General features: G+C 39.7%; 1 protein-coding gene across 1 annotated transcript in view; it reads right to left on the reverse strand.

Moving 5' to 3' along the window:
* Positions 1-1270: 1270 nt before the first annotated feature.
* The window catches only part of LOC148876367 (malate dehydrogenase, glyoxysomal-like), a 33007-nt gene continuing 18351 nt past the window's right edge, over positions 1271-15926 (reverse strand). Inside the window, exons 4-10 of the mRNA XM_088966686.1 lie at positions 9508-9822; positions 9063-9152; positions 8898-8981; positions 2013-2048; positions 1825-1914; positions 1573-1667; positions 1271-1478 (exon numbers count right to left, since the gene is read on the reverse strand). Coding sequence (XP_088822812.1) covers positions 1406-1478; positions 1573-1667; positions 1825-1914; positions 2013-2048; positions 8898-8981; positions 9063-9152; positions 9508-9822 — 783 coding nt within the window. The 3' untranslated portion in view covers positions 1271-1405. The remainder of the gene's footprint in view (positions 1479-1572; positions 1668-1824; positions 1915-2012; positions 2049-8897; positions 8982-9062; positions 9153-9507; positions 9823-15926) is intronic.

Genomic DNA, 15926 nt, shown 5'->3' on the forward strand with positions numbered 1-15926 from the left:
CACCCTGCATTCCCGGGGACCTCAGGGCTTCAGGGGATCCATCTAATTGAGTCAGGGTCTTACTGTTTATACACACCAATCGACAATTCATAGCTGTCCAGTAGTCTTGGCCCAGTGCTAAGGTTAAAAGCAGGCTTTAGGCCCTGTAGTCTCTCTAGTCCCGCAACCATATCAGAACAGCTGTTCGTCGATGATTGGTCCTCGTCAGTGATATGCAACGTGCACATTATTTGCCACAAGGCCCAGAACAGATTTAACAAAAAAAAAAAAAGGTTATAACTTATAAAGGAGTTGAAATTTTCTCTAGTCCTACTCATAACACTGGGCCAATTACAATACCACCAAGTCAGCTCAATATCCATCGGGGCCCAGTTATCATGCTCCTGTGGTATATCATGATTAGCCCAGTAGTTATCCAGTTCACATAGAGGATTCAAGAGGCCACTAGGCCAGTATCCGATGGATAAGATGGATCCAGAAAAAAAGAATTAAGGGTAAACGGCAGATTTGGAGTAATAATCCGGCGGAGGGGTTTACTGTCAGTCTCAGGCAAAACTAAATTACATGAGAACTAAGACGACCAGATGGAGCATCAAAATGGAGCGCAATATAGTAGATGGTGATCACAAATGTGCAGTGGAATTTACATTCATTTCTTATTCAGGGAGGTTGCGAGACTGAAAATGCTGGAAATGAAATGCCTGATTTGTTTGCCATGCAAGGGTATCTGCACTGCAATTTCATTCACATGGTGCAAAAAGAAGGGGGTGCAAATTTTATTTGCAGTGTAGATGAAGTAAAATAAAAAACCAAAGCAAAAGTGGACCGGAGTTTGCATTCTTCTCATTTGTACTTTCATAAAAAGTTGAAAAGGTTGCCCAGCAAACCAGGATGGTCGGCCCATTAGTCCATTACAAATATCCCAAGGCCAACTCTTGTTTTTAATTCTATTAGATCTTATCCTAATGTGGAGATATTTCATCTAATATTCTGAAAATGTTTATCTTCTTTGCGTTGGAAAGTGTGAAAAGTGGTGCATTCGGCTCTGTTTACAATACAAATATAAACTAGATGCGAATTTTTCACCCCTTTTTTCAATATTTGGTGAGCAACCTGAACCCGTCTGTGAAAGAGGATTTGTATCCCCTACCAGGGTTTTGAATTTACGCTTGTTAGCTTTATTTGCACTAATTGAATTAATCTCATTCTTGCCTCATCTGCGATTGGTTTAATTATCTACCTCCACTGGAGAAAATTCACCTCCATCTGCTTTAGGATACAACAAGAAACTACTTATTTCAAAATAATTGATGTTTACAGATGGAGGGGAAGGAAGGGTGAAATACAGATTCTTTTTTATTTCCCCTATTTTTATTCTATTTCCTAATACTTATTGTTTTTCATTCTATTTCCTAATAAAAGAAATTCCTTTAGCAATGCTTGCTGCTAACTCTTTCTTTGCCTTTTCCAAACCCACCCTGTTTGAACAAATAAAAAACTTAATGTTAAACACGTTCATAACAGCAAAAATATCAAAGCATGGGTACATTTTCAGCAGTTGTAATGGCAAACCTCTCGTATTCATTCATGGGACCCAGTGGATAGATTTCCTCTACTCCAGTACGGCCAAGTCGTACCTTGGATGCAAAAAAGGGGAGCTCGATCACCTATAACATAAGGCAGAATAGAATGAGAAAGGCAGCATTTTGTTTTGTCTTGTTTTTTTTTTATTTTTGTTTATTGCTTATAAAACGTCCTGTATGTAGGTACATTTAAAAACGAAAATAGTAAATAGTCAAAATGAGATGAATCATTAACAATTACCTCAGAAGCCACAAAAGCACACTCAACAATTCCAGCATCTCCTTTCAAGCCCCGCAGGCATGCATCTGCAAATTTAGCAGCAGAATATGCCTGCAATTGATTTTAGTGTATGAGAAGAGTGAAGACTTAAGTACTTGCAGAGTTCATGTGGGAATGATGGAAAGGTTGAACGAATCAAAATTACTAACCATAGAGAGAGTTGCAGATCCAGCCCCAGCTTTAGCCTGCAAGGGATGTGAATAACTTCAATTCAACTGTCATTTAGGCATACACAATGATAAAACTGAACACAAACATCACTTAAGTGGGAAGAAGAAAGGGTGCAATCTTCTGACTGCAACAATGAGCATAGGAAACAATGCAGTGACATCTGCTAAAAGACAACTGCAGGTAAGGAACATGGATCGGGGCAAATATCCAAATAATAAACAGTGTCCCACAAAACTAACCACAGCTACCAACTTAGGGTTGCAAACAAATTGGACCAAATTGGATGCCAGATCCATATTTCATTTGTTAATATTCAAATTCAAATTGAATCTTATATATCAGATTTAAATTGAACTGACTAGATTTGTATACTGAGTACCATTAATAAACTGAACTAAATTTTGTCAAAATGTTAAATGTTATTAATAAAATTGTTGAAGATTAATTAGTTTTATGATGTTTTTCTGAGTAGATGTTTTATGTTAGTTGTTACATAGGAGGTGGGGACCACAGTAGTTATGTGAGTCCAAATTTTATTATGTTTTTTGAGTGTTATATATGCTGTTTTATGTTTTGCCGCCCTATAAGGGCATAGTTGTTTTTGTACTGTTCTATTATTTTAATATAAATAATAAGTGAAGGGGGCGGCCAGATTATTGCTCTCTCTTTTTTTCAACTTCTCTTCTTCTCTTCTTCTCCTTCTCTCTTCCAAGTCTCTTCAAGAAACTTTCTTTCATCTTTTTTTTTTAATTCAGCAGATTCCTACTTGGTATCAGAGCATCGGCTAGGGTTTCTTGAAGCATTCTCATGCAGCCCTAGATCAGCCGACTGCATGAGGTAGTAAAGGGCTGATCGATCTGCTATAGAGTGCCCGGTTCTTGGAGTTTTTGGTGGGGTCTAGACATCAAGAAGGTGATCTAATGTTCGACATCAAAATCAGAAAGAACTGGAGTACGGGGAAGAGACCCAGGTATTGTTAGTTATCTTTTGATTTTCTAAAGAGGGCGGTTTGGTTTCTGAGATTTTCTAGGCCTCCCGGAGTGATCGATTCACTTTTCTCTTTGTTGGGAGGCATGGGGAGGAGAGAGATTTCCCTCAAGTTAGGGTTTTCTTCTTCCAGAAGGGTTGGTCTCTGTGTGTGTGGTATTAAATTATTTTTTGAAGGTCTCCAATCTATTTTTTTCTTACTGTTGAACTGTTTGAAGTAAAATGGAGAGTTGGAATACCGAGATGAAATCTATTAGTACCGTGGGACAGGGTGTTGGAGGTAGTAGTGATATTTTTGGGTCTGGGATCATTACTACAGTAAAACTTGATGGTACAAATTATTTGGAGTGGGCATAATCAGCTAAGATGGCTATTGGTGCCCGTGGAAAGTTAGGGTTTCTAACTGGGGAGGAGAAGAAACCTGATACTAACTCTTCCCGATGGGTGCAAAAAATTTCTATGGGCTAATACTGCTAAGGAGATTTGGGATGGAGTGAATGAAACCTACTCTCAGAAGCAAAATGAAGCCAGAGCCTATCAGTTAAGAAATCAGGTGATAAGTATGAAATAGGGAGAAAAACCTCTTGTTGTGTATTTCTCCATGTTGAAAACCCTATGGCAAGAAATAGATCACTTAGAAACTGTGGTATAAAAAAGTGTAAATGATGCAGCAACTTATCACAAACTGGTAGAGAGGAATAGGGTTTGAGTTCATGGTAGGGCTGAACCCTGAATTTGACATTGCTAGGCAGCATATTCTTTCTAGGGAGGGTGTGACACTCTCTCAGGCCTATGCTTTTGTCTCTGGAGAGGAGAGTAGGAGGAATGTAATGCTGAGACAGCTTGGGATTGACCAGCCGGCTATGGTTGGTACAACAAAACCTAAGCCGAATGGAGACAGGGGGAGTAGTGAGACTAGAAGGGAAGATAAGAACTCACAATCTGTTCCTCTTCCTATTTCTGTGGTGCCTCCATCAGTTTAGCCAGCATCTACATCAATTCAGCCACCACCTGCACCATCATTTCAGCCAGCATCAATTCAACTAGCACCTACACCTCCAGTTTCATTACCTGAGCCACTATGGGCAGCCTCATAGCAATATCAGCGCCGACAGATGATGGTTAACTCCACACATCCTCAACCCACACCACTCTCTATCAATCTTTCTAAAACTCCAGATTCGGCAGATACAATTCTAGGTATTCCCTCTTGAGCCTGAGCCTAAGCCTGTTATGTTTTCTGATGATAATGTTTCTATCCCTAACACCATTGTTGTAGTTGATCCCATTGACCTTGATCTTCCCATTGCACTTCGTAAGGGGAAGAGAGTGTACAGCCCACTGCATTTCACACCATCTTTCCTACAATGCCTTATCACCCTCCTACCGTGCTTTTCTTTATTCCCTGGATTCTGTGTCTATACCCAGGTATGTTATTGAGGCTCTCTCCAAACCTAACAACCATGCAAGATGAGATGGATGCTTTGGTCAAAAACCAAACTTGGGAAATAGTTGATCTCCCCCCAAACAAGGAGACAGTCGGATGTAGATGGGTATTCACAATGAAGTATAAGGTCGATGGCAAGATAGAGAGGTACAAGGCAAGGTTGGTAGCAAAAGGGTATACTCAGGCCTATGGTGTTGATTATCTGGAAACCTTTGCACTAATAGCTAAGATGAGTTCAGTTCGTATCCTTTTATCTCTAGCAGCCACCTATTCATGGCCCTTGTTCCAGTTTGATGTCAAAAATGCTTTCCTCAATGGTGACTTACAGGAGGAGGTATATATGGACATTCCGGCAGGCTTTTATGAAAATGTTGGTAAAGGAAAGGTGTGCAGACTCAAAAAATCTCTGTATGGACTGAAACAGTCACCTAGGGCTTGGTTTGACAGGTTCAGAGGGGCATTCATCCGTTTTGGATACACACAAATACAGTCTGATCACACCCTCTTTGTGAAGAGGAGAGATGCTTTGGTGTCAATTCTGATTGTGTATGTGGATGATATAGTGGTGACAAGAAATGATCTAAAGGAGATTGATTATCTCAAAAAATCATTGCAGCAAGAATTTGAGATCAAAGATCTTGTTGAGCTCAAATACTTCTTAGGGATTGAAGTTACAAGATACAAGCATGGGATCTTCGAATCACAGAGAAAGTATGTACTTGACCTACTGTGAAAGACTGGGAAGCTGGGGACCAAACCAGCAGACACTCCTATTGATCCAAATCACAGAATTAATGGTGTGGATGGTGAATTGTAAAGGATGTGGGGAGATATCAAAGAATGGTGGGCCGACTGTTGTATTTGTGTATGGCACGACTAGATATTTCTTATGCTATCAGTGTTGTGAGTCAATACATGCATGCACCTCGGGTTCAGCACTGGGAAGCTATTGACAGAATACTTGCATATCTGAAAAAGCACCCTGACGGAGGCATTCTTTTCTCAAATCATGAGAATCTGAAGCTAGAATCCTATACAGATACAGAATGGGCAGGATGCTTAGATGACAGGAGGTCTACATCAGGAGTGTGTACCTTTGTAGGTGGAAACTTGATCTCCTGGAAGAGTAAGAAGAAAGCGGTTGTGGCAAGGTTAAGTGTAGAGGCTGAGTATAGATCCATGGCTCATGGTGTCTCTGAACTTCTTTGGGTTAGATCTCTTTTGAGTAAGATTGGGGTGAAAGTAGAGGAACTTATGATGTTATACTGTGACAATCAGGCTACAATCAGTATTGCCCACAATCCAATTCAGCATGATAGGACAAAACACATTGAAGTTGATAAACACTTTATAAGAGAAAGGGTAACAACCGGAGAAGTTTGTTTGCCTTATGTCTCTTCAGAGTTGCAGCTGGCTGATGTTCTCACTAAAGGGGTGGCAAGGAACAAGCTTGAACATGATCTACGCAAGTTGGGAATGTGTGACATTCACTCCCAACTTGAGGGGGAGTGTTGAAGATTAATTAGTTTTATGATGTTTTTCTGAGTAGATGTTTTATGTTAGCTGTTACATAGGAGGTGGGGACCACTGTAGTTATGTGAGTCCAAATTTTATTATGTTTTTTGAGTGTTATATATGTTGTTTTATGTTTTGCCGCCCTATAAGGGCATAGTTGTCTTGTACGGTTCTATTATTTTAGTAAAAATAATAAGTGAAGGGGGCGGCCAGATTATTGCTCTCTTTTCTTTTCAACTTCTCTTCTTCTCTTCTTCTCCTTCTCTCTTCCTTCTCTCTTCAAGAAACTACTTTCTTTCATTTTATTTTTTTATTCAGCAGATTCCTACTAAAATAAAGGGTAAAAGACTTAAACCTCCCTTGAATTTTAACATAAATACTTGTTCCTCCCCTCATATTTATTATAAGACTTAAACCTCCCCTATTAAAATAAGACACCGTTATATTTAGCAGAATCATTGAAAATACATTTTTTCCCTTCATTATTCTTTAAATTTTTAAAGAAAACCACACAGACTGTAACTCAAGGAAAAAAAAAATGAACGGGATGGCTCTACCGATGAATGTTCGAGATACTTACAGCCACAAACAAAGTGACAAATGAAAAACAACTTTCATAGAAATGGAGAACCACAAAGAAACCGAAAAGTGGAGTCCAAAGAGGAGCTCCGAGGTTGCAAATTTGTGTCACCCAGGCATGCCTCCACAAATCAACTGAGTTGGGTTCCCATCAAGAAGCAGCCCAACGTTGACCCACAAAGCTATTACTTCCCAACGATTCTTGTTGTTTCATCTCGACCTATCAAATCCTTTCTCACAATCACATACTTGTAGAGGCTTGGCTCCATTAGATCATTGCTCAAGACTACCTGAGACTCCAAAAAGGCTCTTAACTTAGCCACCATTCTCCTCTTACCAATATGAAAACTGAAAGAAACATTCTTGTTATGAAATCCATCTTCCCCGAAAATTTTGTTTTCTGATAATGTATAGAGAGATTAGAACTGGTGCAGGAGTTGAGGTCAGCAACTGCTACTAATATGGAACAGATCTAACACAGCTAGGAGAGAAAAGCAGTGTTGTTGTTCCATTGGTGGAAGTTTTGAATATGTTCAAGCAAGGAAGCGTAAGAGTTGGGATTGAGATGACTGTCTGGGTTGAAAGCCAAGGCAATTTGAGGATTCTGAATCTCCTAGAGGACATATTTCTTTTTATTGTTTGAGGTTTCAAGCTTTCGTTTCCTGGGACTGCTACAGTTGCTGCAACCTCATTGGCCTTTGTTGGTATTTCTTTAGCCTCTGTTCCTCCCCAAACTTCTGTTGTGTCTCCTTTGCTCTGGAATTCTCAGGTCTGTGATCATTAGCTCCTGTAGAGGATAATTACGATGGCAGGCATTCTAGTTGGAAACTCAATATAATATTTGTAGGAGATTGAGAATAAGGCGATGTTGCTGTCCTAAGCACACCACCAACCTCAACGCTTTTCTTCACTGAAACCTTTTTGATCCCAGTAGAAGTATAGGGATGGCAGCAGCAGCTGTGGAACCACCATTGCTATTATCACAGGTGTCATTTTTTTAACGTTATGGTGATTCTAATTCTCAGAAGAAGTCATTCTTTTAATGTTATGGTGATTCTAATTCTCAGAGGAATAGTTGTTTTGTTTTTGTTATCTGATTGAATTTTCTGGGTGGACAAAACTGGGATTTAAAAAAAAAATAACAAGTACGTGAAGTCATATGCAAACGGATTAGGATGGAGGGGAGTTTTTTGTCTAATGATGTCACCTAATAGGGGAAGTCTTAGTCCAATTTGAAAAGACGGGATGTTTCAGTATTTAGAAGAAATCTGAAGGGAGGCTCAAGTCTTTTACCCTAAAATAAATTAAGAATGAATTTTGCATCGTATAACAATAAAATGAATTTGAATCAGATAGAATTTGGGTTGCCTTAATTTAACCAAACTGATTTTGAATTTGGAGAAGCGGATGCCATTTGTAGCCCTGCTAGCAAATTTATCCGGATTTCTAGTCTGCTTTTACACTAATAATGTCTTAAATCCAACAGTTTCCTGTTAAAACTTGCAATGCATATTTGGAAATCATATCAGCTGAATCAATTCAGGAATCTAGGGAAACCCCCAATCTCCTTTAAACTTACTACAAATTCCTTGATTAAAGTGAAAGAGAATGTAAACTGAAATTCAAAGGATCATGGTTGAAAACGATTTGGGGTGCTAATAGGACTAAGCAAGAGAAAATATAGGATTGTAGTAAGACAATCCATAATCTGAGCATCATTTAACCACAGCAATGTAGTATTTCATATAAGAATATAATTGGGCAGAGGTCTATAGACAGAGTAGGAGGAGAGCCATGACTAGGGAAAAAAGAAGTGGTTTCTGGGTTTTGAGGATTTAGAGGAACTAAAAACATTATTACAGTAAGAAGGCAATGTCCAAAAATAAAATCATATGATAAAAATGGGGATAACAACAAAAACAAGATATTTAGAACTAAAAGGAAACTAGTTGGATGGAGGAACCACACCTAGCCCAAAAAGGTTCTATCAAAACATACATAAGACATTAGCAGAAAGAAAATGCTTGATGCAAATAGCATCCTAGTGAAAAACTAATATTAAATAACTCAACCACACTAAGATCAACCCATTCTCAATTTCAATGTGTCACTGACTAAGCCAAAACTAAAATTAACCAACTCAACTTGAGTAAGATCAAGCCAATCCCGATCTTAATATGGCATTGTTGACTACAACTCCCCAAAGTGCATGATTAGTTTTTAATATTGTGCTGGCTAACATGGCCTTCAATCTCTAAGTAGTTCCAACAGATGGTCAGAAAGATGTCCATAACATGTCATGTTCATAACAAGGAATAGATAGTACACTTTTTACCTCAACAACTTCTGTTCCCCCATTCTGAATGCGGTCTGTCAGGTAGTTAATTTCTTGAGGAGTGAAAGAGCTAGGAGGCTTAACCTACATAAAGTAACCTTAAGTTAAAGAATTGCAAAATAATTTCTCTCAAACCTGTCAGAATTGCAAAATAATCTCTCAAACCTGTGACAGAAGAGGTAAAATTGTAATTCCGGCATGGCCACCAATAACTGGAACATCAACTTCCCTGGGATCAATACCTAAAACTTCTGCCTGTGAGAAAACCCCAAGTTAACAGAAAATGGAATACTAAAAGTAATAATGATGCCCTTTTCAACAATGCAAAGATATTGTGAGATGTAATGTTGCAGGTTCCAGCATGAGATATATTTGCAGCTGATGGTGCTTAAAACAGTGTTATGTAAGAAACAAACCTGTTAAAGCCTATATCATCAAAGTCTATGGGACAATAATTAAGGGTTTCATATAAATGGAACCAGTGGATCATCTATATTTAGATCACAAACTACCTGATACTTCCCCTTCAATATAGTCCATGATGACAAAAAGGTTTTCCAATTACCAAGATTAATAGGACACAGAATATCTCACAGTTAGTAGAACATACCACAAAAGTATTGGCTCTAACAACATCAAGCATTGTAACCCCCAAAAGTCGTTTAGGATCATAAGTGCCAGCCTTTTTGAAAACCTCGGCTGCAATTGGTACTGTAGAGTTCACAGGATTGCTGATTAAGTTGACTATAGCATGAGGGCAGCATTTAGCAATCCCTTCACAAAGGGTCTTAACAATTCCAGCATTGATGTTGAACAGATCATCCCTTGTCATTCCTGGCTTCCTGGGAACACCAGCTGGAATTATAACCAAGTCCATCCCAGTAAGAGCACTCTCCAGTTGCTGTTGTCCCAGAAAACCACGTACCTGAAAATGACAGAATATTCAGAAAAATGACTAAACATAATCAAAGTATTATATTTTATTAATAAAATGAACTAAAAAGGACTTTAGTATTATATTTTATGAAAAAAAAGAATTAAAAATTACTTGTATGAAACTTGAACCTTCTGACAATTTTGTGAAAATACAACATTCAAACCAACTTTACTGTTATAATATATATATATATATATATATATACATTAATCAAATTGAATTGGATTATATCAGATCATAGTTTTCAAGGCGTTTGGACGACACTGGGGCGCCTAGGCGATGAGAATTTTATAATATAAAGAACTAACTTTTGGCTAGTTCCCCAGTTTTATATACCATTCAGCATGTATATTAATTGAAAAAATAGCAATTCTCTTTATTAAGAACATTAAATGTCCTCTAAAAACATGGAAAACCATCACATCTAAAAGATAAAAATCTTTACATATATTAATTTCATTATTTTCAAAAATAATACTACTATAATAAGTATTTAATAGAGCAATTCCATATTAATTAGCAGCTAATGAAGGATATTAACTTTATATGGTAAATATTCAAGATGGAAAGTAAAATAGAAAAAAAAACAAGGATGGAATTTTTGTTTTTTTAATTAGAGAGAAAGAGAATAGGAAAAAAAACCTTTATACTACTATTCTTTCTTTCCACTTTCTTTTTCTCTCCTCAAAACCCTTTGATCTTTTAAATTTCAATAGTAAAACATTAAAACAAAGTATAAATAATATATATAGCATATAATAAAATGTATTAACACATACATTAATAAGATACGGCAATATAAATGATATCATATAAGGTGCCCACCTTGTCATTTTTGTCGCCTAAGTGAGTGCCTAGTTGCTATAAGTCAAGGCATTTGGGCGAGGTACCCATCCAAGGGTGCCTAGTCATCTAGGCAATGCCTAGGTGATGCCCTGGCAACTATGTATCAGATCGGATAGGGGAGGACCAATATTTGATCCAATTATAAAGGGATCAAATTCGGATCACCCTTAATGGGACAGATTTCGAATTCAAATTCAGAAAATCAGTAACCATTTGCAGCCCTATAATCTGAAATCACAGAAAAGGGGAAATGAGTTAAGTTTTAAAATCCTGAAAATGACAGATCAAGATTTCTCAACAGCTAGAAATGGCTCCACTTTTTGGATGGTGAACTTGTACTCTCAAGTTGAAGGTCTCAGCTGGCTTGCTGATGCAGAAGCAAGGAAATAATATTTTTTACAGCAGAAGGTGATAAGATATCACCAAAAGCATGAAAGCCAACTCAGGAGACCCAAAAAGGCCCAATAAAACCACAGCTTACAACGATGAACATTACCCAAACACCCAAAAGAAAAACGAAAACACAGACCCAACACATATCCCCATAAAACAAGGGCCACTATCCCAACACTAAACAAAAGTAAAGATGCCTATCCTGAAGCCCGCATCAGTCTTCATCTGTGAGCATATCTTTTTTTTTTGTTTTTTGATAAATCTGTGAGCATATCTTCTTGGGTTGAGAAATCCTCATCCCATTCCCCTCTCCGTTGTGAAAGAGCTTTTTTTTCTCTTTTTTCTTTCTCTTCCTTTATTCTTCTTTCAAATTCCTTGAACGCCTTCCTAGCAAATTCCTCACCACCCCAAGAAAACAGTCCCAATCATAACTTCTCTATCAATTAATTTCTGTAAAGCCACACCTCTTGATTCTTCTCAACTACATCAATATTCAGCAGTGGCCGGATCACACTAGAGTCAGAAACCTCACCACTCTTGTCTTCCTGATGTTTCTTCAACATAAGGGTATCCAGTGACTGAACTGGCACAATCACCCCCCTATGCCTATCCTGAAGTCCCGTTGCCTCCCAACATTTTTCTTCTGTACACCCATTTAAATGTTTTTTGTAGGTCCTGCCGCTGCCAAGCCGAGTTTTAGCCTTGAATAGATCTTTGTCGCATGAACAATATTGTGAGATCTCAAGTTGCACAGTTTCTTGCGGATTATCCCATTAGTCAGACCCTCTTCCTTCTCTTCATGTTTACTCCTTCGACCCAAATCTACACCCAGCCTTCTGACCTCAACCTCCTCATAATGCAGGCCTTCTTCAACCTGTCCTCCAGCGAGCTCATCAACACAAGAAATTTCCTTTCCTTCAACCTCGCCCTCAATTTCCAGCTCAATACCAGTGCTAACAAACCTTTCCCGAGCCTTTTCCTCCCCCCTTCCAGCCTCACTGTTTCAACAGAGGCCACATCCCCCAAACGCAGCAAAACTAGGCTTCCAGAATCACAGATAATCTCTAAAGGTGTCTTACTTATTCCCCCGAGCTTTGGGGATACACAGTTCCCATCAGGCCCCCTACTGACCAGAGATAGAAGGCCAGCATCGCCATTCACAGGAGATGGACCGTTGTCAAAAAGCTTTCTTGAAGCACCAATGATCCTCTTCTTGCCACTTTTGTTAAACCTGGCTATTACCCAAATCTACCTATCTTCCTTTCCTTTTTCTAGCCTCAATTGAGACCCTCTTTGTAACTCCATTTCTTTTTGTTAGCGTAGGGGTATTTCTGTCTTTATACCTTGATTAATGTTGTTGATCTGTAAGGTTGTGTTGGAACAAGTGCTCTTAACTTAAGTAAGGGCACATAGGTCTTTTCAGTTATGTTTTAATAATAATATAAATACTTACTAGCCGATTGGGAGAAGTCATGTTGACTCTTTCAGTTCGAACCAGAATTCTCTCTCTCTCTCTCTCTCTCACCTTTTCTTCTTCTACATAACTGAACTCAGTCAGGCCGAACCCTAAGGCAGACCTGAATTCTAACATGGCATCAGAGCATATTGAATCTGCCTAGATTTCTGCTTGCCTAGGGTTCATTCTCTGCACACCCTATCTAGGGTTTTCCTTTTTTTTGTGTTTGATTGGAGATAAGGGAGAGGGCTGAAAAGGAGTGATCGCCCTCTTCCCTTGGAGGTCTCTATGCCTCCAGTCAGGTCGTATGTGGGCGGTTGCCGTGATTTCTGAGATTGCCCTCTCCTAGTAGAGGAAGAATAGAGGGCCGAACTGTGTGGGCAGTGGCTGTTGTGTGTGGTTGTTGTGTGTACAGCGGCTGTCGTGTGTGGACTGCTTTCCTGTTCGTATGGGTGTTACTTCAACGATAAGGTAAGAGATTTCAGTGCATGATATCTGTTATGGATTAAATAGGAGGTGTGTTTCAGACCATATGCTAGGGTTTCGGCCAGTAAGTGCTAGGGTTTATGCTGGTTTCTTTGTGCATTTTGAAGGAAGAGATATGATCATATAGTGGTGAGATTTCAGGTAGTTGTAGGAGTAGGGTTTGTGGTGTGAGCACACTTTTCAGCAACAACTAGTGCTGAAATCAGTGTGACAGGTTTGATCTAGGGTTTGTGGTGTAAAGAGCACACATTCCAGCAACAATAAGTGCTGCAATCAGTGTGACAGGTGTGACCTAGTGGTGTGTAGTGTGCAGATCTCAGTGATAATAGAATTCAGCAAATGGGCAGAATTGGTGATAACATAATGGGAGACAATAATGATTATAAACCTAGTTTGATGGTGCCTACAGACTACCTGAATGTCCAGATGACCTCCATTAAATTAAATTGAGAGAATTATGTGCCTTGGGCTAAATCCGTTGAAGTCTTTCTGAAGGCAAAGAAGAAGGTAAAACACATCAGAGAGGAGAAACCCTCCTCTGACTCTCACGAGTATGAAGACTGGGAGCAAGAGGATGCTCAGATCATCACATGGTTGTGGAACAGTATGGAACCCAGGATTAGTGTGAACTTCATGTTCCTTGATACTGCCAAAGATGTGTGGGACCATGCGAAGAAATTGTATTCGGGGCAGGACAATACAACCAGAGTTTATCAGCTTTGTCAATAGTACTTTAACCTGCAACAGGGCAATCAGAGTCTTGAGGAGTACTATGCCAACATGAGGAACATACGTAATGAGTTGAATGTCTATCATCCTCTCACTTCTGATGTCAAGATTTAGCAACAACAGAGAGAGCAGCTTGATGTGACTAGATTTTTGGTGGGAATAAAGTCTGAATATGAACCAGTACGGGTTCAGATATTAGGGGGATCAGCTCTTCCATCCCTAGAAGAGGTATTTGCTCGACTCCGGAGGATTTCTATTGAATCTACTGAGAACTCTAATATCTCAGATAGATCTGCCTTTGCTGCATCGAGAGGCCGTGGTGTTAGAGGTGGAGCTCGGGGAGATCAGTCTGGCCATGGTGGTGGTAGTGGTTCTGCATATGGCCGAAGTGGCAATGGTGGGTCTACTCATAACCGTGGTGGTGGTCGTACTGGGAGTAGAGATTCAGGGGGGAGCCCGTGGTAGAGAACGTAGGTCAGGCCCGAGGATGTGCACTCATTGTGGTATGGATGGACATACCATCAACTATTGTTATGATCTACATGGTCCTTCCTCAACCTGGGCCAATCATGTCGTAACCGGTAACTCAAGTTCCATCTTTAGACAGGAGAATCATTCATCTGACCAGATGCCTCCTACATCCACAGATGGTACCATGAAGGAGATGGTGAGTGTTCCCCGTGATGAATATGAGAGGTTTATCCAATCACAGCAGAACACGGCGACTTTTGCTCACTCAGGTATGGCTTGTCTGGCATCTACACCCAATCCCTGGATCATTGACTCTGGAGCCTCCAATCACATGAATGGAACTCCAGGTGTGTTTTCCTCCTTATCTCATTGCTCAACATCACAATCTGTCACCCTTGCTAATGGTTCCACATCCTCAATTTGTGGTGTTGGTAATGTTGACCTAGATCCTATATCCCTCTCTTCAGTTCTGTATGTTCTTAAATTGCCTTTTAACCTTATGTCTATTAGTAAGCTGACCAAATCACTTAACTGCTCCATTACCTTTTATCCTTCTATGTGTGTTTTTCAGGATCTCAAGTCAGGGATGAAGATTGGTGAAGGGCATGAAGCAGGTGGATTGTATTATCTTGACAGTGGTGGTGGTAGAACCTCAATAGCTCTCCAGTCATCTCTTTCTCCTCTCCAGTGGCACTACTGATTTGGTCATCCATCGCTAAAAGTCTTGAAGTCCTTGGTCCCATCCTTGAGTCAGCTTTCTGTTTTGGATTGTGAGTCGTGTCAGTTTGGGAAACACCATCGTGTTCCCTTTAGTTCTAGGGTTGATAACCGTATGTCGAGTCCTTTTTCTTTAGTTCATTCAGATGTTTGGGGTCCTTATAAAGTGATGTCATATAATGGATACAGATATTTTGTCATTTTTGTGGATGATTTATCAAGGATGACATGGCTCTATTTAATGAAAGAAAGAAGTGAATTGTTTACCATTTTCCAAAAATTTTATGTTGACATTCGTAACCAATTTGGTACCCACATCAAAGTTTTTCATTCTGATAATGGCCATGAATATTTATCCTCATTATTTCAGGAATACCTGGACCAACACGGCATTATACATCAGACCTCGTGTACCTACACCCCACAACAAAATGGAGTGGCTGAAAGAAAGAATCGCCATCTCCTTGAAACAGCAAGATCCCTAATGCATCACATGCATGTTGCCAAACCCTTTTGGAGTGATGCAGTGCTTACCTCTTGTTTTCTGATTAATCGGATGCCCACGTTCATCCTTGATGGTCATTCTCCATTTCAGGTCTTGTTTCCCACTTTGTCTCCGTTCCCTCTTACACCGAGATTTTTTGGGTGTGTCTACTTCGTCCATAATCTGGGTCCCGGGAATGACAAGTTCGATGCCCGTTCTCTCAAGTGCATCTTCCTTGGCTAATCTCGGACCCAAAAAGGGTATAGGTGTTACCATCCTGGTTCTCGATGGTCCTTTGTGTGTGCTGATGTCAGTTTCTTTGAGTCTACTCCATTCTTTTTGGGGTCCGGTGATGCTTCTTCCTCCTCATCACCTTCTCCTCTTCCACTTCCCGTTGTCGATCCTCCTTCCTTTGTTCCAGTCGTGACCAAATCCTTGCCTCCGGTGCCACCACCTGTTGAACGCCCACCTATCTGTCATGTGTATACACATCGCCCACGCGCACTAGCT

The sequence above is a fragment of the Nelumbo lutea genome, chromosome 1 (assembly GCF_056320005.1).
Source record: "Nelumbo lutea isolate HS-2025 chromosome 1, American lotus-T2T, whole genome shotgun sequence".
Classification (NCBI taxonomy): Eukaryota; Viridiplantae; Streptophyta; class Magnoliopsida; order Proteales; family Nelumbonaceae; genus Nelumbo; species Nelumbo lutea.